At 53.0% G+C, this 23,004-nt stretch overlaps 11 protein-coding genes across 11 annotated transcripts; 5 read left to right on the plus strand and 6 right to left on the minus strand.

The window, feature by feature from the left end:
- Nucleotides 1–150: 150 nt before the first annotated feature.
- On the minus strand, nucleotides 151–1,449 carry UHO2_00920 (uncharacterized protein; the record flags this gene model as incomplete). Its single annotated transcript, XM_041553388.1, has 1 exon — nucleotides 151–1,449. One exon carries the CDS (start codon nucleotides 1,447–1,449, stop codon nucleotides 151–153), a length of 1,299 nt encoding a protein of 432 aa, XP_041409322.1.
- Nucleotides 1,450–2,015: 566 nt separating this feature from the next.
- UHO2_00921 (uncharacterized protein) lies at nucleotides 2,016–3,274 on the plus strand (the record flags this gene model as incomplete). Its single annotated transcript, XM_041553389.1, has 3 exons — nucleotides 2,016–2,261; nucleotides 2,355–3,150; nucleotides 3,249–3,274. 3 exons carry the CDS (start codon nucleotides 2,016–2,018, stop codon nucleotides 3,272–3,274), a joined length of 1,068 nt encoding a protein of 355 aa, XP_041409323.1.
- A 510-nt stretch (nucleotides 3,275–3,784) lies between these two features.
- UHO2_00922 (putative BAT2 - branched-chain-amino-acid transaminase (cytosolic)) lies at nucleotides 3,785–5,017 on the plus strand (the record flags this gene model as incomplete). Its single annotated transcript, XM_041553390.1, has 1 exon — nucleotides 3,785–5,017. The coding sequence occupies one exon, from the start codon at nucleotides 3,785–3,787 to the stop codon at nucleotides 5,015–5,017; it is 1,233 nt and encodes a 410-aa protein (XP_041409324.1).
- Nucleotides 5,018–5,259: 242 nt separating this feature from the next.
- On the minus strand, nucleotides 5,260–6,933 carry UHO2_00923 (uncharacterized protein; the record flags this gene model as incomplete). Its single annotated transcript, XM_041553391.1, has 1 exon — nucleotides 5,260–6,933. One exon carries the CDS (start codon nucleotides 6,931–6,933, stop codon nucleotides 5,260–5,262), a length of 1,674 nt encoding a protein of 557 aa, XP_041409325.1.
- Nucleotides 6,934–7,769: 836 nt separating this feature from the next.
- UHO2_00924 (uncharacterized protein) lies at nucleotides 7,770–9,806 on the minus strand (the record flags this gene model as incomplete). Its single annotated transcript, XM_041553392.1, has 1 exon — nucleotides 7,770–9,806. One exon carries the CDS (start codon nucleotides 9,804–9,806, stop codon nucleotides 7,770–7,772), a length of 2,037 nt encoding a protein of 678 aa, XP_041409326.1.
- A 1,748-nt stretch (nucleotides 9,807–11,554) lies between these two features.
- Nucleotides 11,555–13,060, plus strand: UHO2_00925 (putative UDP-glucose 6-dehydrogenase; the record flags this gene model as incomplete). The annotated part of the gene is made up of 1 exon (XM_041553393.1): nucleotides 11,555–13,060. One exon carries the CDS (start codon nucleotides 11,555–11,557, stop codon nucleotides 13,058–13,060), a length of 1,506 nt encoding a protein of 501 aa, XP_041409327.1.
- Nucleotides 13,061–13,305: 245 nt separating this feature from the next.
- UHO2_00926 (uncharacterized protein) lies at nucleotides 13,306–15,108 on the minus strand (the record flags this gene model as incomplete). The annotated part of the gene is made up of 1 exon (XM_041553394.1): nucleotides 13,306–15,108. The coding sequence occupies one exon, from the start codon at nucleotides 15,106–15,108 to the stop codon at nucleotides 13,306–13,308; it is 1,803 nt and encodes a 600-aa protein (XP_041409328.1).
- A 744-nt stretch (nucleotides 15,109–15,852) lies between these two features.
- Nucleotides 15,853–17,175, plus strand: UHO2_00927 (uncharacterized protein; the record flags this gene model as incomplete). Its single annotated transcript, XM_041553395.1, has 1 exon — nucleotides 15,853–17,175. One exon carries the CDS (start codon nucleotides 15,853–15,855, stop codon nucleotides 17,173–17,175), a length of 1,323 nt encoding a protein of 440 aa, XP_041409329.1.
- A 353-nt stretch (nucleotides 17,176–17,528) lies between these two features.
- Nucleotides 17,529–18,215, plus strand: UHO2_00928 (uncharacterized protein; the record flags this gene model as incomplete). Its single annotated transcript, XM_041553396.1, has 2 exons — nucleotides 17,529–17,929; nucleotides 18,008–18,215. 2 exons carry the CDS (start codon nucleotides 17,529–17,531, stop codon nucleotides 18,213–18,215), a joined length of 609 nt encoding a protein of 202 aa, XP_041409330.1.
- A 137-nt stretch (nucleotides 18,216–18,352) lies between these two features.
- UHO2_00929 (uncharacterized protein) lies at nucleotides 18,353–20,365 on the minus strand (the record flags this gene model as incomplete). Its single annotated transcript, XM_041553397.1, has 1 exon — nucleotides 18,353–20,365. The coding sequence occupies one exon, from the start codon at nucleotides 20,363–20,365 to the stop codon at nucleotides 18,353–18,355; it is 2,013 nt and encodes a 670-aa protein (XP_041409331.1).
- Nucleotides 20,366–20,922: 557 nt separating this feature from the next.
- On the minus strand, nucleotides 20,923–22,698 carry UHO2_00930 (uncharacterized protein; the record flags this gene model as incomplete). Its single annotated transcript, XM_041553398.1, has 1 exon — nucleotides 20,923–22,698. One exon carries the CDS (start codon nucleotides 22,696–22,698, stop codon nucleotides 20,923–20,925), a length of 1,776 nt encoding a protein of 591 aa, XP_041409332.1.
- Nucleotides 22,699–23,004: the final 306 nt, after the last annotated feature.

Here is a 23,004-nt window from a genome sequence, read left to right on the forward strand (position 1 = left end):
TCAGAGCTTGTTGCTGATTGAGGACTTTGTGAGTGAAAGTGAAAGTGAAACACACATCGAAGAGCACAGAAAGAGTAGAAGTTGCGATGTGTAAACTACAGTGCTAATGATATATCGAACGTCTAAGCTAGACAATGCCAGAGACCGACACTAGATCACGAATACTCTGGTTCTGCGCAGGCCGCCTGGACCAGCTGAGCCTCGCACACCCGTGGTCAGTGCTGGTGGATGCTTTCGTTGAAGCCTAGCAAACGCTTCTTGGATGTGCGAGGCTAATAGCGGCGTTTCAACCGAAGGAGGCAGTGTGAACAGGGTACACAGCTCGTCGTCAGTCCCTTTGGCGTTGGCTGTTGTGTTGGCCTCGTCATCTGCTTCCTGCGCATCCGCTGCTTCACCATTCTTAGCTTCATCGGCCTCACCAGCTGTTGTTGCTGCTGGCCCATACATGTCTGAAGCTTCCATCTTGGCTCGCTTCTCCGCCGCCTCACCCTCTGTATCTCTACTATTGTCGTCTTGCTTGCGTTTCGCTGAGGCCGCGGATGACGACGAAGAAGATGCTGCGGGTAGTGCTTGTGCTTGCTGTTGTTGTTGTTGCTGTTGCACGTCGGCACGGACCCTTGCAGCTTCCTGTTCCTCCAAGGACTTCTTGATCGCTACTGCACCCACGCACAGCTCTCTAACCACCTCGAAAGCCAAAAATCCGAGGATGTCAATGATATCGTCGTTCGGCTTGACGTCCAAGTATGCATTTGTGTTGATGAACTCTCTGAACTTCTTCGACTTTCTGAAAGTGAAACTTGCCTGTCTGCACTCCGAGTAATGTACATACTCTTCCCTCGTCATCCGTCTTGTCGCTTCATCTGCATCTTTCAGTCTCTGCATCGACGCCTCGTGTGCTTCGATATCGTCATCGTCCTCTTCTTCCTCTCCTTCTGCATTAGGCAGCGCCAACACGTGCTCCGAGTAGATGGAAGAGATCTCCCATGGTAGCCGGATCTTCATCTTGGTCGCCTTCGTATTCGCACCATCCATGGCCGAAGGATCGTCTAACGCATCCATCTCGCCCGCTCCACCTGCTCCACCACCAGAATCACCAGAGTCCTTGGCATTCTTGCGAACGTCTTTCCATGACAGGTACGTACGCAGCCTGTTGACCTTCGCTCGATCGTATCGGATGAGAAAGATGAGATCTTCGGGTGAAAGGTACTTGGAAGAACGACGTTGTGCGAGACGGCGAGATTGGATCATCATCTCGATGACCTGGCTGCGAACAATGTCTTCGACAAGTTTGGTGATTTCGGGTGCTGGATCAACAACATCGGCGAAGACGAACATCATTTGGGAGATCTCGACTTGGTATCGGTATCCAGGAGCAGGTGCATCGCCGGTATCGACCTCCATCCCGGGTCCGGGGAAGGAGTTGGAGCTTGACGGTCCTGTTTTCGACATGGTGTGCGAGGACGGGAGGACTTTGCACTGACTGGATTGATGTGCTCGACGGAAAGGTGAAGCGCGGCCAGGTAGAATAGGTGCGATGCGGATGTGGTGTGCAACAGCCGTTGAACAATTGAGGTCGAACATGAAGTTGGCCTGCAGCAACGTCTTGCCGACCTAGCCGCGGGGCGGAAAACATTGTGTTAGATCTACACAGCTTTGGTGATGTGGATGTTAGAACCTCTCTCTTGAGATCTTTGAATTTGTGGAGCGGCTATACAGAAGCTTTGGGGATTGCTTTTCGTCATCCTCAAGCTCGCTTGCCACAGAACAAGCTTTTTTGGACTGCAGAACGTCGGCAAAGCGCTTCCGAGTAGAAAGATGACCTTCTCCGACGTCCTGTGTTTGAAACTGCATGAAGAAGATGCTGCACCGGGTCGCCGGACCCTCATTGCAAGTGGAGGCATCGCGATGGACAACCCTCTTGGTGACCGGCTCGCTTTTGTTCAAAAGCTACGATTCACTCTCCTCCTCATTCTTCTCCGTTGCAACACACATCCGAGAGAGTATCACCTAAAAACATGGTCAACAAATCTGTTCGAGTCACCAAGGCGAAAGGTGCTTTCGTCGAGACACAGCCCAAGGCTTTCTCGGCCTCAGACCTGGAAGCCAACGAGGTCTTGATCAAGAACGTAGCAGTAGCTTCGAACCCTAAGGATTGGAAGCTCGCTTCGTATGGAATGTACGAAGGAATCAAAGGCAACGATGTGGCTGGGCATATTGAAGCAGTTGGATCCGATGTCAAGGATCTCAAGAAAGGCGATCGGGTAGGTTCAGCAACCACGCTCTCCACGATGGTCTTCTGAAAAACACTTCATGTACTGACTCAGCGATCTGTCTTCCTATGGTGACCAACGCAGGTGGTTGCCTTCACCCGCATGGCTTCGGGCGACAAGTACGGTGCATACCAGCCCTACACTGTGGCACCTGCTTGGACCACGGCCAAGCTCGCTGACAATGTCAGTCTCGAGGACGGTTCCACCCTTCCTCTGGCTATCACTACTGCTTTTGTCGGGCTTTTCGACAAGCTGGGCATTCCTGAACCCACCAGTGATGGCAAGCCCGCTATCGGCGCTGATAAGGTCACCCTTCTGGTGTGGGGAGCTAGCTCGTCTGTCGGTGCATACGTGATCCAGCTTGCCAAGATCGCCGGCTACAATATCATTGCTGTAGCCGGTGCTGCCAAGGACTCGGTGCGAGAATTTGGCGTCGACTCGAGCAAGATTGTCGACTACCGAGATGACCGAGCCACCGTCATTGCGAATCTGAACAAGGCTGCCGGTGGTTCGGTTTTCACTCATGTCTACGACTGCATCACTTCGCAGGACACCGTCGAGACCATTGTAGAGCTGCTCTCGACTGCTCCGAACAAGGGAGGCAAAGTGACAACAGTGCTTTCCAGCGCTTACGACGACAAGGACACCAACGTGAAGCTGCAAAAGGAGAAGGGCGTCAGCTTTGACAGGACCATGTGCGGTAGTGTTCACAACGACAAGGTCGATTTCGGCACACGCTGGTTCAAGACGGTCACCGAGTGGACGGTCGAGGGCAAGATCAAGCCAAACAAGGTACAACTCCTTGATGGCGGTCTCGATGGCGTTCCGGCTGGACTCAAGTTGCTGCAAGAGAACAAGGTCAGCAACCGCAAGCTAGTTGGTAAGTGCACGGCTTCACGTAAGGCAAGGAAGTGTGACGGTGACCCTATTACCGACATTCCGTCTGACTTTCTCACGCTTGATGCCGCTTTGCAACAGCCCGAATTGCCGATACAAAGGCTTAGACTGGTCTCCATTAGAAAAGCGAGTGAACAGCCACTAATACCACAGTTTTCAAAGAGTTCTCATTGACATACTCATCCTATTGCCAATCTTGAGCTGGGATCGCTTAGCCCATGTCATTGGACGATAAGCCTGTGTCAGCAGATAAGCCATATACATGTTGATTTGACGGCAAGGTCACAAAGCACAAAAGTAGTAGCATAGCAAGACCTGCTGATCATCTGGACCGTAAAAGCCGAGATCGACAGAGCAACACGATACGGCCAAGTCTCGGTGCTTTATCGCGTGACTCGGCCCAAGTGGGGAGAAAGGGTCCTTTGAGGGAATTTTTTCTCAAATTTTTATCGTGTTGGTTGTTGTGCATTGGAATGGCTTCGGAGCGCATTTCGCGCTTCTAACGGTGACTCCTGTGGCCTCCTCGAACCCTTGACTTCCTCTGATAGATACACCCGCCATCATCATCCGATCCAACCACATCAACCCTTGTCCTACTCCATACGCACATAGACACTATGCCTGCTCCAACCTCCTCCGCGGCTGCTGCTGCCAACGCCGTTCAGCAGGCTGCCTCTTCCTCGACCATGGCGCCACTCAACGCTGACCTCCTCCAGATCACGCTCAACGAGAACGCACCCGCACCAGACTTCGAGAAGCTCGTCTTCGGTCAGAAGTTCTCCCCACACATGCTCATCGTCGAATGGAACCACAAGTCTGGCTGGGGTGTTCCCAAGATCCAGCCCTACGGCCCCCTTTCCCTGTCCCCTGCCGCTCCTGTCCTCCACTACGCCAGCGGTCTCTTTGAAGGCATGAAGGCCTACCGCTCCGCTGATGGCTCTGGCAAGATCCGTCTCTTCCGTGCAGACAAGAACATGGAGCGCATGAATCGATCCGCTGCTCGCGCTGGTCTGCCCACCTTCGACGGTGAAGAGTTCATCAAGCTCATCAAGACCCTTGTTCGCATCGACCGAGACTACGTTCCTCACGGCGAGGGTCAGACTCTTTACCTCCGTCCTACACTCATTGGCACACCAGACACACTCGGCATGGGTGTCCCCACCGAGGCCAAGCTATACTGCATCTGCAGCCCCGTTGGCAACTACTACTCTTCCGGCACTGGTTCCAAGCCCGTCTCGCTTCTTGCACGCACTGATGTCGTCCGAGCATGGCCTGGCGGAACTGGCTGCTACAAGCTCGCTGCCAACTACGCTGGTGCCACTCGCCCCGCCATGGACGCTTTGCTGGAAGGCTACCACCAGGTCCTTTGGCTCTTCGGCCCTGACAGACAGCTCACTGAGGTAGGCGCAATGAACCTCTTTGTCGTCTTTCGTGACCAGGGTGTTGACTCGGAAAGCACACGATACGAAGTTGCCACCGCCGCTCTTGACGACGGCACCATTCTCCCTGGTGTTACACGAGACACCATCCTGTCGCTTCTCCATGCCTACAAGGCAGGAAACGTGCAGATCGAAGGATTGCCCAAGCCCGAGCTGATCGATGTTGTCGAGAGAAAGGTGACGATGGACGAGATCATTGAGAAGGCCGAGAAGAGCCAGATCGCTGAAGTGTTCGGCTCAGGAACTGCTGCTGTAGTCTGCAGTGTCGACAAGATCGGCTTTGAGGGCATGGACATCCCCATCCCTATTCAGGCGGACGGTATGGGCGCTTTCATGCGCACGATGCTCAGGGAGGTCACTGGAAGGCAGTGGGGTGCCATTCCTTGTCCTGAGTGGAGCACTGTCTGCTAAACCACTTGATGCAACTGATTTATCTCACTCTTTGATAGAATGATCGAAAGAATTCGCTTTCTCGCAACACACTCCTTTAGCCCTTAGATCCTCAGTTTTTCAAACTTCACGGTAACGGCACATACACTCGTTTATACCACGCACTCGAAAACCTTCCCTTCGACAGAGCAATAGAAAGCAATTGAAACAACTCATTGTGCATGACACTAGTACAGTGTGTGATTGATTCGGATAAAGAGCGTTCAAATGGTGTATCGGAAGTAAGAACTCTCTTCACCGCGCAGCAAGACGTCAATCTTTCTTACTTCTTCCTCGCTCATCAAGGTACTCTCGCCGACTCCAGCCCGCCTCTCCTCGTCCACTTCGCTTCCACTTGGCCTCTTCACCTCTGGAGTAGCACCAGCTGCGTTGTTGTCTGATTGAGCCATCATGGCATCCTCGCGATCTCTACGTCGGTTAATCCTCCAGAACCTGAAGCTCAACCCGGCAGAGATGATGACACCGAACAGCAGCAATGCCGCACTGGTTGCTGTACCCTTGACATAGTATGGCTTCTCCTTGGCAGGGAAGAGATGCGTTCCGAGCAAAGGACCACACTGGCCGATGGTGGCAAAGATGATCAAACCGAGACCTTTCTTCGATTCGCTGACCTGATTCGTCATCAACCACATGTACAGGATAGGGATGAAAGGGAAGAGGCCGTTGATGATGAGCCAGACACCGACGTATCGTGCCGCTGGGGAGCGAAGACAAGCCAGCATGATGTATCCGATAGCGCCGATAGTAAGAAGGAAAGTGCAAACAGGGCCGCGAATCTGCCAGCGATCCGTGAGCCAGCACGCCGTGATGGAGATCATGAAGGCGAGAACATAAGGTGGTGCTGAGAGACCTTGCGCTTTGATGCTGCCGAAACCCATTTCTGATATGAGCGTAGGAGTGTAGACGGGAACACTCGAATAGCCGACGTTGATGATGAAGAACAAAACCGCAGTGATGTAGGACATAGGGTCGGTGAAGGCAGAGGCGGCTTTGGTCCAGCTGACCTGCTCCTTCATCCGTCTTGTTACACCAGGATCGGTGGCTTGACCTGTCTCTTCGATCTCGATAGCTTCAGGGGGTGGTGGTCGGAAGAGTCGAGCTTCGGCAATCGCCTTTTCTCGTGCGGTGAGGAAGCTGGCAGTCTGAATGCTGTTGGGCAAGACGAGGTATGTGATGGGAACCAAGATCAATGTCGGAATACCTTCGATCAGGAACAACAGCCTCCAAGACTCTACCTCTGTGTGAACATGCACCAGTCCATATGCGATGGAACCTGCAAGCGCCGCAGAGATTGCTCCCGCCGATACAAAGATACCGAACCTCAAACCAATCTCCGTCTTTGGGTAGAAGAAGCTCAAGTACAAGGCCCAGCCTGTCCCGTAGCCAGATTCGCTCAAGCCCAACCAGAACCTGGCTGCCATCATACCCGCCCAATTCTGCGTCGTCGCTTGACAGACGCCGCTGATGCCCCATACGAGAACGCAGAAAGTCATCCAGATGCGTGGAGGCAGCAGCTTGTACATAAATACCTGGAATTGGAAGACGATGTAGGCGATGTAGAAGATCGTGAGGAGCCACTGGAATTGCGAATCGGACATGCCCAGAGAGCGCTCCATCCCAGCCATCTTGGCATTGCCAATATTTGATCTGTCGAGCAGGGCTGCAAGGTATAGGAAGAAGGAAGTGATCACGATACGCAAATCCAGCTTGCGTCGGATGGCAGCTTCTTCTGAGTCGGACCACCACTTGTTGAGTTTGGAAAGCCAAATGTCTTTGTGTAGGGTCGAGTCGTGAGTTTGAGTGGGCATGCCATGGGAGGAGAGGCTGGCTGCATCGCCAGAGGGTCCGGCCTCAGGTGTCTTGATGTCGTGAGCCATCTTGATGGATGAAGATGATGGATGAAGATGATGGTGTGGAGAGACAGTGGCGAGCACACGGTTGACGAAGAGGTTGAAAAGGTGTCGGCGGATGTGCCACTTTTGCAGGCGTGAGCGGACGAAGCGGTGGGACTTTTGGCTGCAGGAAGCTGCATAGGCCCAGGTGGGTGTTGTTACCGAGTCAAGACTAACTTAGGTTGAAGCTTTCTGGCGAGCCGAGGGCATACAAGATTTGGCCGCTCTGTGCAAAGAAACGAAAAGAGCGATGGCACATGGCAACATCGAGGTCGACAATATCGACTGAATATGACAACGCTTCAGTGCAGCTTGAGCAACATTGCGTAAGGTTCATCTCGGCCATTGTCCAAAAAGTCCACAACGCCACCGTTCCGACTTCGAGCACGATGCATCCATCAGGCTGCTCTGTGTATTCTCCCATAAGGAGCTAAGCATTGGTTCATCAGCGTCAAAGAAAGCCCAGTTGAAGACATGTGTGTGATAAAAAGTGAGGAGAACGGGTCCCGATAGTCGACGATCGGTGAGAGGCGGAGGGCGATGTCACTGCTGTTTAGGACAGAAACATATATACTTGATTGACTAAGGAACGTGGTGTGAGCCTAGTGCTCACAGCTTGATATATTGCATCTGCATGGCACCTGCCGAATGTGGGAGTACTCTACTTATCTGGCTTGACAACGAGCGGGACTGTGTTGTACCCGATCTCTGGTCAGATCGGTTCTACCAGATCTCCGATTAGGTGAACTTTCCCCGATCTGTTACCAGATCGTGTCCTGCTGGATCGTTATCTTTAGCAGTGTGAGGTCAATGGTGAACTACTAGAACAAAGCTTTAGTCAAAGTACCGGGTCCAAACCCGACCGATTCATTCGCCTGGCTTTCCGGCACCGCGCGGCCTTGTGCATCTAGCTTGTTCTTCCAGGCAGCGCCTCTCTTGTCCGGAGAGGGGAGAGCATCGTCGAGCAGCCTCATGATGCCAATTGCCTTTTCTTCATGATATGGTCTCGTCACCACCTGCACGCAAACCGGCAAACCAGCCATCTTCTTGGCATCGTATGCAGTCTTGTCGAGCAGGAAGTTGCACACTTTGCTCGTTGACTTCCAGCTTCGCTCGGAAGCCCACTTGTCATACGCCCTCTTCTGCTCTGCGGTTGCATGCTCAAACTCCTTCTCCTTCTGCGAGTCGAAAGCAGGATCGACACGCAGCACGGGCAGCACAGCGACAGGTGCCCTAACAATGTTGTAGAGCACTGTCGATCCCGCCATCGCAGCATTGTGGTTTCCGCCACCATGGGGCACTGCAGGGCATGCCTGTGTGGGAGCGATAAGCGCGTCGAGTGCGAGATCATTCCACATGGTGTGGTTCCACTTATCGACAAAACGCTCGCGACGTTCGAGCGCAGCAGCGTGCTCTGCAGCCGAAAGCTGGGCCATTGATGCAGCCAAGTCAGCGTAGATTGGGTCTCGGACGATGTAGCGGATGAAGAAAACCATCACGCCTCGCAGCCATCGAGAGATGCGGCTGAGTTTCACGGGCAATTGAAGCTGAGAGATGAGCTTGTCCGGTCCAAGGTCCTTCAAAAGCGTGCGATAGCCGTCAGCAGTGAGCAAGCGCAAGAAGATGCGCATGAGCTCGAGCGTCTGCAGCTTGCTAGGCTCGATTTCAATCAGCTCGACTCTCTTGTCCGAGTATTTTGTCTTGAGGGCGGCGACGCATTCCTGAATCGCGCGATAGCAGGCGGGTGAGGTACGGTAAATCCCATCACCAACGACGTAGCCGATTCGCAAGGGGACACCTCGAGCCTCGACCATACCGATCGGGTTGAGCCATGCTTCGTTGAGCACCACCGTTGTCTCGTCAGCCGTCTTGAACTGGGCTTTCTCTTGATCGTTCTCCACGGCTTCTTGAAGCACTTTGGGATCGTTTTTGTCCCTCGGAGTACGCAGCCATTTGGGTAGCTGCTGACGTACCACCTCCAAATATAGCGTCTCCACGTCCGCCGCTGTTCGACACATGGGTCCAATGACCGGCACAATGCTCTCAAACCCTTTGCCGAAGTCACACTGACCCCCATAGGCCCATCTCCCAGGGGAAGGCTTGACCGTGTAAATGCCGGCATGATGGGCCGGGATCCTTAGACTACCGGCAATGTCAGATCCGATACCGGCTACCGAGCCATCGCAAGCAACAATGGCACTTTCACCACCTGAACTTCCGCCAGAGGTATGATCAGGGCTGTACGGGTTGAGAGTGCGTCCAAAGACAGGATTGATGCTCTCAAAGGTCATCATTGTTTGCGGAACGTTGGTTTTGACATAGTGTACCGCGCCGAGATGTTGTAAAATCGATGCAGCGGTGGCAGTGGTAGACTCAAGCGGCTTTGCAAGCCAAGTCGAGAAGCCGATCGTCGTTCGGACATGAGGGATGTGGAAGGTATCTTTCAACGAAATCGGAATGCCATGCAGAGGCCCGACCAGCTCGCCAGTCTTGGCAAAGTGAGCATCGAGCTCAGCAGTACGCTCGAGAGCTTTGTCGACAAAGACCTCAGTGAGGCAATTGGTTCGGATCTGAGCTCGGCGGGTTGCACGAACGTAGGCGCAAAGAACTTGCGTTGCGGTCCAGCGACCAGCTTTGATGCCAGAGGTGATACCAGCAATGTCCGAGGAAAGGATGTCGAGGTCATGCTCCTGAAGACCAACTTGGAGACCAAAGTATCGGTGGTTGCTGTCCTGAACGATGATTGGTTCCTTGTAAGACGATTCGTCGGGTAGAGCGTGGCCGAGAGCAGCATCACGCTCGGTGATGTGCTCATCGATGACCTTCTGTGTAGCTGACTTGCCTCCGAGTCCGAGCATGTTGGATGTCTTTGGCTGGTGGAAGGATGTATGCTGTGCTTGCGCATACGTCGAGGCAAGAACTTACACATACAGCTCGGACCAGCTTTTAAGCTTTTCCACAAGGTTGTCGATCTTCCTGCTTCCTTCGTGAATGCCTGAATGCGGGGCCACCCAAAACTCGACCGACTCGACATCGCAAGCAGCTGTACATTACTCACCTGTCACACGAGGTTCTATGGTTATCACCACACTTGAACCCGACCAATCGGATGGCGTCGCTTAATTGTTACCATCTGTGTTGAACTGGGTCAATGTTAGAACCAAAACGTAACACGACAACGTCGAAGCAAAAAAATAAAAAAATAATCAAAATCGGTTTTTGCTTTCCGTCTGGACTCAATTGCACGAAACAAGACCGAAATTGTATATACCTAACACGAACAAACTAAGTGGATTGCAGGCAAAGAGCCGTGAGGTCCTCGAAGCTCGACAAAGAGGCTCCCGGCCCGCCGTAACAGAGAGCCGGCCGAGCGCAGAAACGAGCAGCAAGAGAGGGTGTACAGGGAGGGCAAATAATGACGAAACAGGCTGCTAATGGTACGCCTGGCTTTTGGTATAGATGATGGTAGTGTAGAGAGGAGCGGAGAAGGGGAACGAAGACTGATCACGTGATGCAGTCTCGGATCATCGCGATCCCGCCGATGCCATCCATGGTCAGTGCTGGCTCGGCGACGGGAAACTTTTATTACAAAGGAGCTGCAGAATCAGGTTGCAGAGAGTGAACGTGTCTTTGCAGTGTTGGACACTGCTGTTACACTTTTTCAATTTCCGGTTTTGCTATCTGCAGGTCCACGTTGGCTTGTGTCAGTTGGTATTGCAGAATGTAACTTGCACGGGATGGGACACTATTGAGCAATACAAAGTTGCTGCTGCAGGACGGGTCTTCCTGGCCGAGGCGGGCACGTTTTGTCCTCAACGGCATGCACGTTGATCACGCTGCCTTCTTCACCCTTCCTTTCAGTGCTCTCGAGGGGTTGCCCAGCCTGCTCAACGCTTTGTTGCTGTTGAAGCTCTCAGAGACACAATAGCGACTCTCGGCTGAAGCTCTGTCTACTCTTCGAGCTGTTCCAAGGACTATGACGCCAAGGCTAGACAAGGGAGGGAGAGAACGAATGGCGTCGATATAGTCCCGGACTGACAGACACATCGAGGTCTCGGTGATAACCACTCGACGAAACAGTGGCTGCTCAGAACAAAAGGCACATGCAGCGTTGTTCACCGAGCTCTACTCCGGTCGATGTATGACCGTTCCTCCATAGAGCATGCAAACTGCACGGAACGCATGAATCTTTTAAGCTCCTTCCTGATGTTTCTCCCTGTCGCCCCTTGGACGATGTTGGGCGTCTGCATCTCGAGCATGTGCTATCTTTTTCCCCCGTCAGTCGTTCGAGCTGCTTTTTCATGACCTTTTCCACAGCTTGTTCTCTTGGCAGATTCGTTCCGGCCTCTTCCTTGTCCAGTGAGCTCTCAGTTGACCCTGCATGGCTCATCCAATGTGAACTTTTCTGTGGCTCAAGTGTTGTTCTCGCCAAGATGTTGCACTCTCCTCCCTGTTGCTTTCCAGAGTTCATAGTCGTGTGCACACTCAACAGCTTCTTCCTTCCCTTCCTCTCCATCCAACTTCTCCCCCAAGACTTCAACGTGATCACGATCAACGAACCTCCCTTGATCATCTTCACTCGCGTCAAGCTACAAGACGGAACAAGATGCCTACCCCCGTCATCAACTCCAACGGCTCCTCGAGTCTAAGAAACGTCCAGTCGGTACCCAACCACGTCCGCACCATCTGCTGTATCGGTGCTGGCTACGTCGGTGGTCCTACTTGCTCCGTTATCGCGCTCAAGTGCCCTCACATCAAGGTCACCATCGTCGATGTCAACCCTGTCCGAATAGCTGCATGGAACTCGGACCTTCTTCCCGTGTTCGAGCCTGGTCTTGATGAGGTGGTTCGTCAGTGCCGCGGACGCAACCTTTTCTTCTCCACTGACATCGATGCTGCTATCCAGGAGGCCGATCTGATCTTTGTTTCCGTCAACACTCCCACCAAGACCTCTGGTGTTGGCAAAGGCTTTGCCGCCGACCTTCACTACGTAGAGGCTTCCACTCGTCGCATTGCTTCCGTAGCAACCAGCTCCAAGATCATCGTTGAAAAGTCCACCGTGCCCTGCCGAACAGCAGCGAGCATGAGGACCATTCTCGAGTCCAACTCTACCTACACTGCCGATGGAACCCTCATTTCTTTCCAAATCCTCTCCAACCCCGAGTTTCTTGCCGAAGGAACCGCAATCCGCGATTTGATGGCACCAGACCGTGTTTTGATTGGCTCGCTCGACACTCAACAGGGTAAAGCAGCCGCAGGAGCTCTCAGTGAAGTATACCAGAACTGGGTTGATCCTTCCAAGATCTACGAGACTGGTCTCTGGTCCTCCGAGCTCTCCAAGCTTGCTGCCAACGCTTTGCTCGCGCAGCGTATTTCCAGTATCAACTCTCTCTCTGCCATTTGCGAGGCTACTGGTGCTGATGTCGACGAAGTTGCTCACGCTTGTGGTCTCGACGCCCGTATCGGACCAAAGTTCCTCAAAGCTTCCGTTGGATTCGGTGGAAGCTGCTTCCAGAAGGATATCTTGAACCTTGTCTACCTGTCCGAGTCCCTCGGTTTGAGCGAGGTGGCAGACTACTGGCACCAGGTCATCAAGATGAACGAATACTCCAAATCTCGTTTCGCCCGCAAGGTCATTTCGACCCTCTTCAATACCATCACATACAAGAAGATCGCCGTTCTCGGCTTCGCCTTCAAGAAGGACACCGGTGATACCCGTGAATCGGCAGCCATCACCCTCTGCAAGTACTTCAGACAAGAACGCGCCCTGATCTCGATCTACGACCCTAAGGTCACTCACAACCAGATCATGCTCGATCTCACCGAGCCAGGTGTCGTTGATGATGCGGAGAATGCCAAGCAGCAGGTCAAGATCGCCGGATCGATGAAGGAGGCCTGCGAGGATGCTGAGGCCGTTATCATCTGCACTGAGTGGGACGAATTCAAGAACGCCACCGCTCAGGACTGGGCTGAGATCTACTCTAGCATGAAGAAGCCTGCGTTTGTGTTCGACGGACGTGGAATTGTCGATGCAAAGGTGCTTCGCAGCGTCGGCTTCAAGGTTCACGCTGTCGGCAAGGGCCCTCTCATCGTTGACCCCATCTGGGCCTAAGCTTTGGCTTTAAATCTCACAAAGCATCGCAGAATGCCCAAACTGTACAAGGACGTAAGAAGTGCCTTGCAGGATACCCCGCCCGTGGTTTGTTCTATTCCACTCTAAGCTTCAATGTTTTCGCCCTAGACAGACTCGTTTCGCAGATGCATCAGTTCGCATTGATTGTTACTGTCCGATTGACCCGTTGAGTGTGAGGTCGGTATGGTGAGAATGCTACAAAGAATGCTACAATTGAAAGTCCATTAGAAAAGGAAGTGAGTCTGGCAAAAGACCCAAAATGGCAAAGCTACGATGACTACGGCAAGCAGATCTTCCCTCCAACTGCCCTGCGTGCCTCTTCTGGATCCTGTATGACGAGGTCGCTCGTTGGCCAGAGGAGGATCATCGTCATCTCTCTTACGCTGATGCTCGCTGTTTAGCGGAAGATAGCTTGCTGATGTCTTTGTTCTTTGTTGCACGAAGCGTGACCAAAGCAAAAGCCCGAGAAGGCTCAAAATGAAGAACGGAAGATATAGTCCCATCCAGATACCGATCTGGTCAGGCAGTAGACAAGGCGTGTATGCCATAGTGACCTGCGCTGAGGAATCGGAAGGCGGGAACAAGCTCAACCTAGCAAAACCTGGCTTTCGTACACCTTCGGTCATCGAGATAGACTTGACGGTTAGCTCGGGAATCTGGTCGGGTTCGAACCCGTCCACGTAGGCTGTTGATGCGGAGGCGGCCGTCGTCTCGATTCTGCGATGTCGATATTCACAATGATCGTGGTCGTCCCCACTGAAGACTGCCATGGGGTTTATTGATTGCAGTAGCCAGTCGGACACTGATCGCGAGACCATGTTCTGATATGTCGAGCCTCGATCCGTGCCCTGATGCAGCGGTCTCGAGGATTCCCTGTTGACACCGTGCTCCTTTGTCCGGGCAGCATCATTGCAGCTCGTTCCTTCAGGTCTATGCAGAGGCACGTGCGTTAGCAGCGCCCGTGGCACTTTGAACCCGCCTCGCTTGACCGACTCGATAAAGTTATATGTTTCCTTGTATGCAATGTGTGCATTGTCTCCCAGCTGGCCATCAAGCTTGCCTGTGTGTTCAGAGCTAAGATGTGTATCGAATGGTCCTCCGTCTTCCCTCTCCATTCCGACCAGATCTTGAGCATTCACCATGATCAGCTCGTGCGTCGCTCCTAACTCCGGGTCCGTCGAGACAAGGATGCGACCGTTGAGACTAGTTTGCAAAAATGGATTGCGGTCCTTGACAACAAATCCGCCTCCATCAATCTTCATGCCAAAGTCCTGTTGGAAACGAGCGACGGCGTTTTCGCTTGCATTCGCATCTACTCGGTGTAAATCAGCCGATGTGCCGGATAGACCGACATCGGGGTTACCGGAGAGGTAGAAGGTGGGAATGAAGTCTGTTGCCGATATGCGAGGAACGATAAGTTGTCGAGTTGAACTTAGAGTGGAAGGCGTCGCTTCCCAATTTGCCTCCCTTGGCCGCCAGAAGACCTTATGGAACCGCTGCACGAGAGCAGCCCACTCGGAGTCGAGTCGCTCTCGTCGATCTCCGTCAGTGAGGTCACCCATCCAGATCACGCCATCTGGCGGTTGAACGAGCGTTGTGCGTGACCGTGAGGACCGGCGTTGGGCTTCTTGTGTGGGCGTTAAGATGTGGCCTCGATACATCCACTTGTTTGGGTTTACAACGAGAGCCGTCCATACATTCTTGAGGTAGTTGTCCGAAAAATGGCGAACAATAGGGTAAACCAAGCTGAAGAAAGGTAGATCCGGGTATGTGTACGGATCAATGATTTGTGGGTCTGTCACGAGTAGGACATGAACTTCCGGTCGAGTTTCGTTTGCTGCAGATGACGTGGGTTGATAAGGCCACTGGCACGAATTGGCTGCGTTATGAAAGACAGCCCGTTCGCCGTAGAAAAGAAGCGCCAACGACAGCAATCGGAAAGTGATCACATGCGTCGACCCGGCGAAGAAGTGGAAGAGGCATCGGATCGTCTCCACCCCTAGCCGGGACGATGATCGATCCCGCATGATTGCAACTGGAGGCCCGCTCTGTCGAAAAGGTTAAGGCGTCATCGAGAAATGAGTGATGAGGGGCGGATTGAAGGTTCCAGCGCACATGCTACGAAACGTTAGCTAGAGATGCATTTCAAAGATGGCTCAACATCCGAACAGCGTGGAGCCTTCGCTACTATCAAAGCTTAAAATCAGCTTGCTTGCCAAGAGATCGGCCAAGCTTGAGTACGACTGTGTGCGACCCGTTCATGAATGCCGATCTTCGGCTGTGCATCACTCTGCATTATGCTTCAATCGAGAGTCACGGCGAAAGTAGCTAAATGTGAGAAGACGACGTCGTAACAATGTGACCTTGCCGCGCCGGCCCTCGCGTGTCATCAACATCATGGCCTTCCGCCGTGTTAGTTTTTGGTATGGTTTACGCCTTAACCGAGAGGGAAATTTTTTGATTTTTCTAGCTGAATTTCCGCTTTTTTTTTTTTTTTTTTTTTTTTTTTTTTTTTGGCTGCTGTGTTGGACTTGCGGAGATGTGCGAGCCGACTTTCTCTCGTACTTACCCGTTCTCAATGGACCATCCTTGCTCGCTTCTACATATAGTCGACACGGAAAAGGATCCTCGAGACCAGCAACAATATCATTCGCCTGGACTTACGCCACAGGACCGACCGTTACTTGGAGCAAGATTCATCTATACTTGCCCTTCGGCCTCCCTAGAATCCCATCGGCTCGTCGGTCAACCCGTAAGGTTGACAAGCAACGATGCTGTCCACCAGCACTGCTGCATCATTGCGCTTGCAAAGTCGCTTCCTGCAACGTCATACTAGCCATGAATCACTTAGGAGACTAGCTCGAGCCTCAGAGAGCTGGTCGACACTTGGTTGCATCAGCACAATACTTTTAGCCAAGGATCCATTACATTGCCGCACAGCATCATTACCCTCCTCATTACTGGGACCAATCCCATTGCGTTCGCGGCGAGCGTTTACTACAGCACCTCCTCGATCTTCCCAACAGCCCTTTCAGTTCCTCACAGCATACGCATTCCAAGGCAAGCCTCGATATCCGGAAGAGCAGCCACAAGAAACTGATTCTTCTTCCTCGTCTGCATCAGCGAACGACCAAGATGACTCCTCGCCATCATCATCAACTACATCTGATGCTGACGCACCTGCAAAGAAGGGTCAGATTGGCTTTCCTGCTGATAGCGAGATCGGACGATGGCGAGACGAGTTGCTACGGGGAGGCGAAGCGGGAGAAGACTCGCTCATGTGCACATCCATGTCTGTTGCAGGCGATGTAGCGATCGGAGTCGCTGACGGTGTTGGTGGTTGGACAGAGAACGGCATTGACCCATCGCTCTTCTCACAAGCGCTCATGTTCCATGCTTCCAAATCCGCCGCCACTGCCCCTGCAAATCCGGAGAGTGGTGCTGCTCCCAACCGCATCCTTGCCGAAGCCTTCGAGAAGGTCCTCAAAGAGCCCCTCGTGGTCGCAGGCAGCGCAACCGCATGCATCCTCACCCTCAACTCTAGCAACGGCACTCTTCGCTCAGCCAATCTCGGTGACTCTGGCTTCGTTATCCTTCGCCAAGGTACAGGCAAACAAGGCGTCTTTCATGCAAGTCCTCCTCAGCAACTCGGCTTCAACACTCCATTACAGCTCGCCAAGCTGCCGCACGAATGGGTTCAAGAAGGCTCCATCTCCAACACTCCCAAAGACGCTGCCAGCTGGGAATGCACATTGCAACACGGTGATCTGGTCATCGTTGGGACTGATGGCCTGTTCGATAATGTCGATGCGAAGATTGAGATTCCGCAGTTCGCCAAGTTCATCAAGGAAAAGCATCATGCTTCATTCGCGGCGAGGCAGGGCGAGGGCAAGAAGGCAGGAGACAGCTTGGAGGAAGACAAGGAATTTGTTCAGGTCTTGGCGACAAATCTGGTGGAGTATGCAAAGATCTGTCAGAACTCGACGACAAAGCAGAGTCCATTTGAGAGGGAGGCGGCTAGGTACGGCATTCACTTCCCTGGTGGAAAAATTGACGATGTTGCGCTGGTCTGCTGTCTTGCTATTGAGCGATGAGCATCAGAGCGATCTTCAATTGTAACTGTACCCTTATGCGCACGATCAAGCGTTGCTCCCATCTTGGAGCCAAGCGTGTGGACGAATGAGAGTGATGAACAGAACAGTAAGAAAGCTTGAGGTGGGCATGTAGAATAATTTCGTGAGCCTGGACGGAAAACTATGGACTCCAAGTTCACTTCGCAGGAAATGGTCTGTCCTCCACTTCTGCACTGACAGCAGCTCAGTTTCACGCACACGCACACACATCTACACAGTCACCACTCTCAACCCTTTCGTCTCAACCTCAGCATCTCGCACTCAACCCTTGTGCAACTCACCTCTCGTTCCTCCATCGTTGCGATCTACTAACAATGCCATCAAAAATCAGCAAAAGGAACCCTCGACGTCGAGACACCGACCTTGACATAGACGACGAAGTAGCATCCTGGGACTCGCTTTCCAACGCATCGTCATCCGGGAGTCGCAGCTCCTCCTCCTCCTCCTCCTCCTCATCTTCTGACGGTGGTCTCACGTCAAAGCTTCCAACCCTCCCTGACCTTAGATTTGAGCAATCGTACCTGGCCACCATCCGCAACTTCTTGCACGAAGACCCACCATGCTCAACATCACAAGACGACTCACCTGAGTTCAACGAAAAGCAAGACCTTACCGACGAGAAGGAGCAAGACCATCATCATGAGGTCGAGATCACACGAAGTAACGCTGACAAGAAGGGTCACGAGCTATGGTTGGGTAACTTGAGAGTTGAACTGTAAGTAGGCCACCTCGTTCAGACTAAAGAGGTGGGACAGAGCTAACGCAGTTCCGACGTTGTGTTGTCGGTGAACAGGTTTCCCATTCTGTACGTGACAATTCGTGATCAGCTGCTCACACCTTTGGTGCAGGGAGCAGTATGGGGTCTGGGTGGGCTGCTCCTTACTCAAGTGAGACAGTACATGTCGGCTAGAGTCAAGGTTGCAAAGATGAGCAAGGGAAACGCAGGGCCAAGAGGATCCAATCCGAACATTTTGCGTTCCCTCGGTCTCAGCAAGAGGTGATCAGCCATTCCTGTATTGTGGAAGCAGTCAATATCGGATCAGATCCAGATTATATACCCGATTATACTTTTCCATAGTCAGAAGAAATCGCATGTGTTCATAGAATGAGTTATAACGACGCAGGCTCAGACGGGTATCTACAAGTGACTAGAAAGCTGAGAAACAGGAGCAACATTGTCCTTCACAAGCACCTGTGCTGGAGCCTCTCCCTTCTTTGACTCAGCACTTCCACCCTGGGTCCAAGAGTAGACGAGCGAGTGACCCAACTCGACATCGCTCTTCGCAGTCGCCGCAACAGTGGTAGCTGCTTGCTTGAGCTGCGAGACCAATCTTGCCAGATCTGCAAATCCAACAGCTCCATCGCCGCCAGCACCGATCCAGAGCCTGATGAGATGAACATCTTCCTTCACACTCTGCTCGTTCACCTGTACTCCAGCCAAAGACTGGAGCTGTTGGCTCTGAGCCAATGTCTTGATCTTCCAGGCAGCTTGTTTTAGCAACAGGGCTGATCCATGGATGGCCATGATAAGGTCAAGCAGGTATCGAGAAAATCGCATATCGCCCGTCTTCATGTATCGTTCCAGATCCAGTCCCTTCAAGACCGCACCAGTGTCTTGGATGACACGGCCGAGGTACTTGATCTCACCGCCAAGTTGGGAGGAAAGGGTGGTGGGGAGGGAGGAGAGGGTGGAGGCTGTGTCTTGGAAGAACTCGATCAGAGCGGATCCTTTGGACTGGACAAGAACACGGAGGACGTCGAGAGAGAGAATGGCAGGAGTGCCTTCCCAGATACGCTCGACTGTGCCATCGCGGAGCATCTCGCCCATGCCGACTTCTTCCATGTATCCTTGCCCGCCGAAGGCTTCGATCAGAGTCAAGTAGCCTTCTGATGCGCGGGTGGCGACGAAAGCTTTGAGGGCGGGAGTGAGGAGTCGGAGACGGGTCTGGTCGCGTTTCGAGGCTTGACCGGATTCCTGAGCACCCATGAGGAGGACGTTGGTAAAGAAGATTTGCAGGAAGACTCGGTACAGCACTGTCACCTTCAGCAGCTGATCAGTGTGCAGAGGAAGCTTGTCCAACTTTCCTCCGCCAAGGGCTGGTCGAATCTGGGCGTAAGCTGTGGCCGAACGCAATCCCCAGGAGAGCGCACCAACCGCACCTCCAGCGGAGTACAGTCGTGTGATGTTGAGCACCGAAGAGATGGTGGCAACACCACGGCCGATCTCACCGACCAACTCGCCAATGCATCCGTCTAGCTCCAACTCGGCCGTGGGCAAGTACTTGGTGCCGAGCTTCTTCTTCAATCGATGCACCCGGATACCGTTCAGCTTGCCCGTATTGTCATCCCTGATCTTGATCAAGAACAATGATAGCCCCTTCGAGCCAGCGCTGAGATCCTCGTTTGTACGGGCAAGAGCGAGAGCAATATCTCCATCAGTTGCCGAGGAGAACCATTTGAAGCCGCTGATGACGAACTGGTCTCCTGCTTCTGGCTTCTTGTTTGGGTTGAGGGGTTTGGCCAAGGTCTCTGTGCGAGAGACATCCGATCCACCAGGACGTTCTGTCATCCACTGACCTGCGGTCCAAGCGGTGTTTGGATCAGTGCTGCATAGCCTCGGAATGATCTCTCGCTTCTGCTTCTGCGTTCCGAACATCTCCAATACTCGCACTGCGCCATCAGTCATACTGATTGGGCACAGAGTCACCTTTGATACAGGTGTGAACATGACGTTGCGCGTGAACGCAAACAGTCGAGCATACTTGCCGAGCCCGTCTCGACCACCGCCATTGACGGCTTCAGGACATGCGTAGGATTCAGGAACAATGCCCTCTGAAGCGCAGACAGCTTTGAGACGCTTCCATCCTTCACCGGTGGCAAGTTTGTCGACGCGCTGACCCCATGCATCGTACTGGATCAGGGTGGGTTCGTGCTGTGGGCCGTCAAGGGTACTGGCAATATCGGTGTACGGGCCAGCAATGCGCTCGCCAAAGACGGAGAGGCTGGAGAAGAGGCGGTCGATGTCAGAGGCAGAAAGAGGCGAATCACCAGATGAGAGGAGGCGGAGGATGGTGAGTCTGAGTGCTGGGTCAGAGGACCAGGGCGAAGCAACGCAGAAGCGTTCGAATTGGAAGCCTTCCTCTGCTCTCATAGTGATATATTAGACGAAGGCGATGATGATGTTGATAGGTTGATGAATTCCTGGTCGATGGATAGACGTAGGAGGTGATGACGATCAGGTGAGCGAAGGATGCAGATGACAAGACACGAAGAGCAAAGAGAGCAAGTGTTTAAAAATGCGGGGTGCAATGCGGGGCAGGCCAACGAGCATTTCCCAGCAGAATTGTACACAGCAAGAGTTGCTTTTCATGCCGTGGTTGCACAAGCATCCGGAGAGAGTGCTGTCCTGCCTGGATCACGAGCCGGCTATGGGCTGCCGGAAGTCGCCAAAACAACGCTGTGGCCGCCTGCCTTTTTCACAAGATACCTTGAGCCGACTTCCACGATATCGCAAGCGCACAACCGCTTATCTGATATATTATGCCCGATCTCAGCTCAAGGCTCCATGTGCATGCTTTCACTAGTAGTTACAGACGTTTCAGTCAGGACGGCAACCTGTAATACTCCTTATCATGCTAGTATCATTGCTGCGATCGTTTGTCTATGACGCGTTTGTGCTGGTAGTCTACCTTAGGCAGTGGACCTCTCCTATCTGTTGTTGATGGGGAAGAACTGTCTCGGCAGAATGTCGATCATCTCTGGTGTCAGCTCATCAAGAGAAGTGACACCAAGCAATCGCATGCCCCTGTGAATCTCGTCTTCCAGAATCTGGATCGCTCTTGTGACACCAGCCTCGCCGTAACCAGACTGTGCGTACAAGAATGGCCTGCCGAGACCGACAGCCTTTGCTCCCAAAGCAACTGCCTTCAACACATCAGTGCCTCGCCTGACACCGCCATCCATAAATACCTCGATCTTGTCAAACAGATCCGGTCTCCTCTGCCTCAGCTCCACCAGCACATCCAATGCAGCCGGAGCGTACTCCAAACTCCTACCACCATGGTTAGATAGCACTACGCCTTCGACATTATGCTTGACGGCGAGCTCGACGTCCTCTACGGTCTGAACACCCTTGAGGTAAAGAGGAAGCTTGCATATCTTACGGAACCACTTGATGTCGTCCCAAGTTATGTTGGGGTCAATGTAGCCAGAGATAGCTTGAGCAACTCCTCCACCTTTCGCCTTGACGACTTTGCCATGGTCTACACCCATCTCGACTTCCTCGCCCTTGCAGCGCATGTCGCGTTCACGCTTGCCCATCACAGGAGCGTCGACTGTAAGCATTACTGCTGAGCACCCTCGCTCTTCAATCTTCTTGAGGATGCGCTCTGATGCAGCACGGTCCTTGTTGACGTAGAGCTGGTAGATGATGGGCTGTCCCTCCTTTCGGACATCCAGCATCTCGTCGAGACCAACGGATGCGTTGGCAGAGATACCTTGAATGATGTCGGCTTTACCTGCGCCGCGGGTAAGGTTGAGTTCTCCATCAGGGTGACCGAGCTTGGCCATCGCAGCGGGAGAGATGTAGAGCGGAAGAGAGCTAGTGAAGCCCTCACCTTTCGAGGTAATCAGCTTGACGGAGCTGTCGACGTCGCCGATAGCGCGGAGGATGCGAGGACGGAAAACAATGCGCTGGAAGGAAGCACGGTTCTGTGCAATAGTGACCTCGTCATCGGCTGCAGAAGAGTAGTATGCCCAAGCTTGGTCGGACAGAATACTTTCAGCGATGCGCTCGAAGTCGTCCAAGTTGAGCACTGTCCCAAGCGGAGGCAGATTTTGGCGTGCCAGTCTCCTCTTGCGGCCCTCGGCAGACTCTTCGCCTGCTTGCTTGATCTGAACCGTAGCTGGGTCGACCTGCCCAATGTGTTTTGATGCGTCGAGGTTCTCTTGCAATGCTGTGGGTGGATGAATAGGCTCATAGAGCTCAGTGACGTCCTTGCCCGCGTTCTTGAGGATGATGTTGCGTCCACCTGGGTGGTTGTCGACGAACTCGGTGACGTCGTAGATCTCGCCCTTGATGACGACCCAGAGACCCTTGCCGCCGTCGGAGGGGAGCTTGTTGTATTCAGCGACCGTGTCCATCGAGATAAGCTCGCTTGCTGGATCGGAAGCAGCAGCAGGCGAGACTTTTGTTGGTGGTAATCGAGCTTGCTCGTTGTGCACCTTGCGTGTAGGGATAGCAGAGGCGAGGAGGGCCAAGCCAACAAGGCCTGCTACGAGGCCCTTGACGTTTTTGTTGCCATCTCGGCTGGTTTGCGCTCTTGAATTTGATGCAGTTGCGCTCGACGAAGAAGAAGAGAGAGCTCTGTACTGGAGTGAAGATCGCTGAGCTGATGAGTGAAGCAAAGCAGAGCTGCTTAAACTCGAGCTCGAGCTCGATCTCGAGCACGAGCGGATCGAGGAACGGACTGCGGTGCGGAACATGCTGCCCTGGTATTTGAAGAAGATGTGGGGGTTATAGAAAGAGCTTGTCGAGGAGTTGACGAAAGTGTCAACAAGTTCCGTGTCTGGTGGTTTTATAGACAAAGCTGCTCCTCAGTCGGTGCCGAGGACCAAAAAGTGTATGTACGAGATTCGCCGTTGGGTCAATAACCTTTACACTCTTGCTTCTTCTTCTTCCTATTCTTCTGCTCATTGCTCTTCTTTCGGGCCCACGTCACCATCTCCAGAAGGCTGAGAGGGATGGGTCAAGCGCGGGGGCATCAACGCGGGGTTGGACAAGGTCAACTT

This window comes from Ustilago hordei, assembly GCF_900519145.1.
Source record: "Ustilago hordei strain Uho2 genome assembly, contig: UHO2_contig_02, whole genome shotgun sequence".
Taxonomy (NCBI): Eukaryota; Fungi; Basidiomycota; class Ustilaginomycetes; order Ustilaginales; family Ustilaginaceae; genus Ustilago; species Ustilago hordei.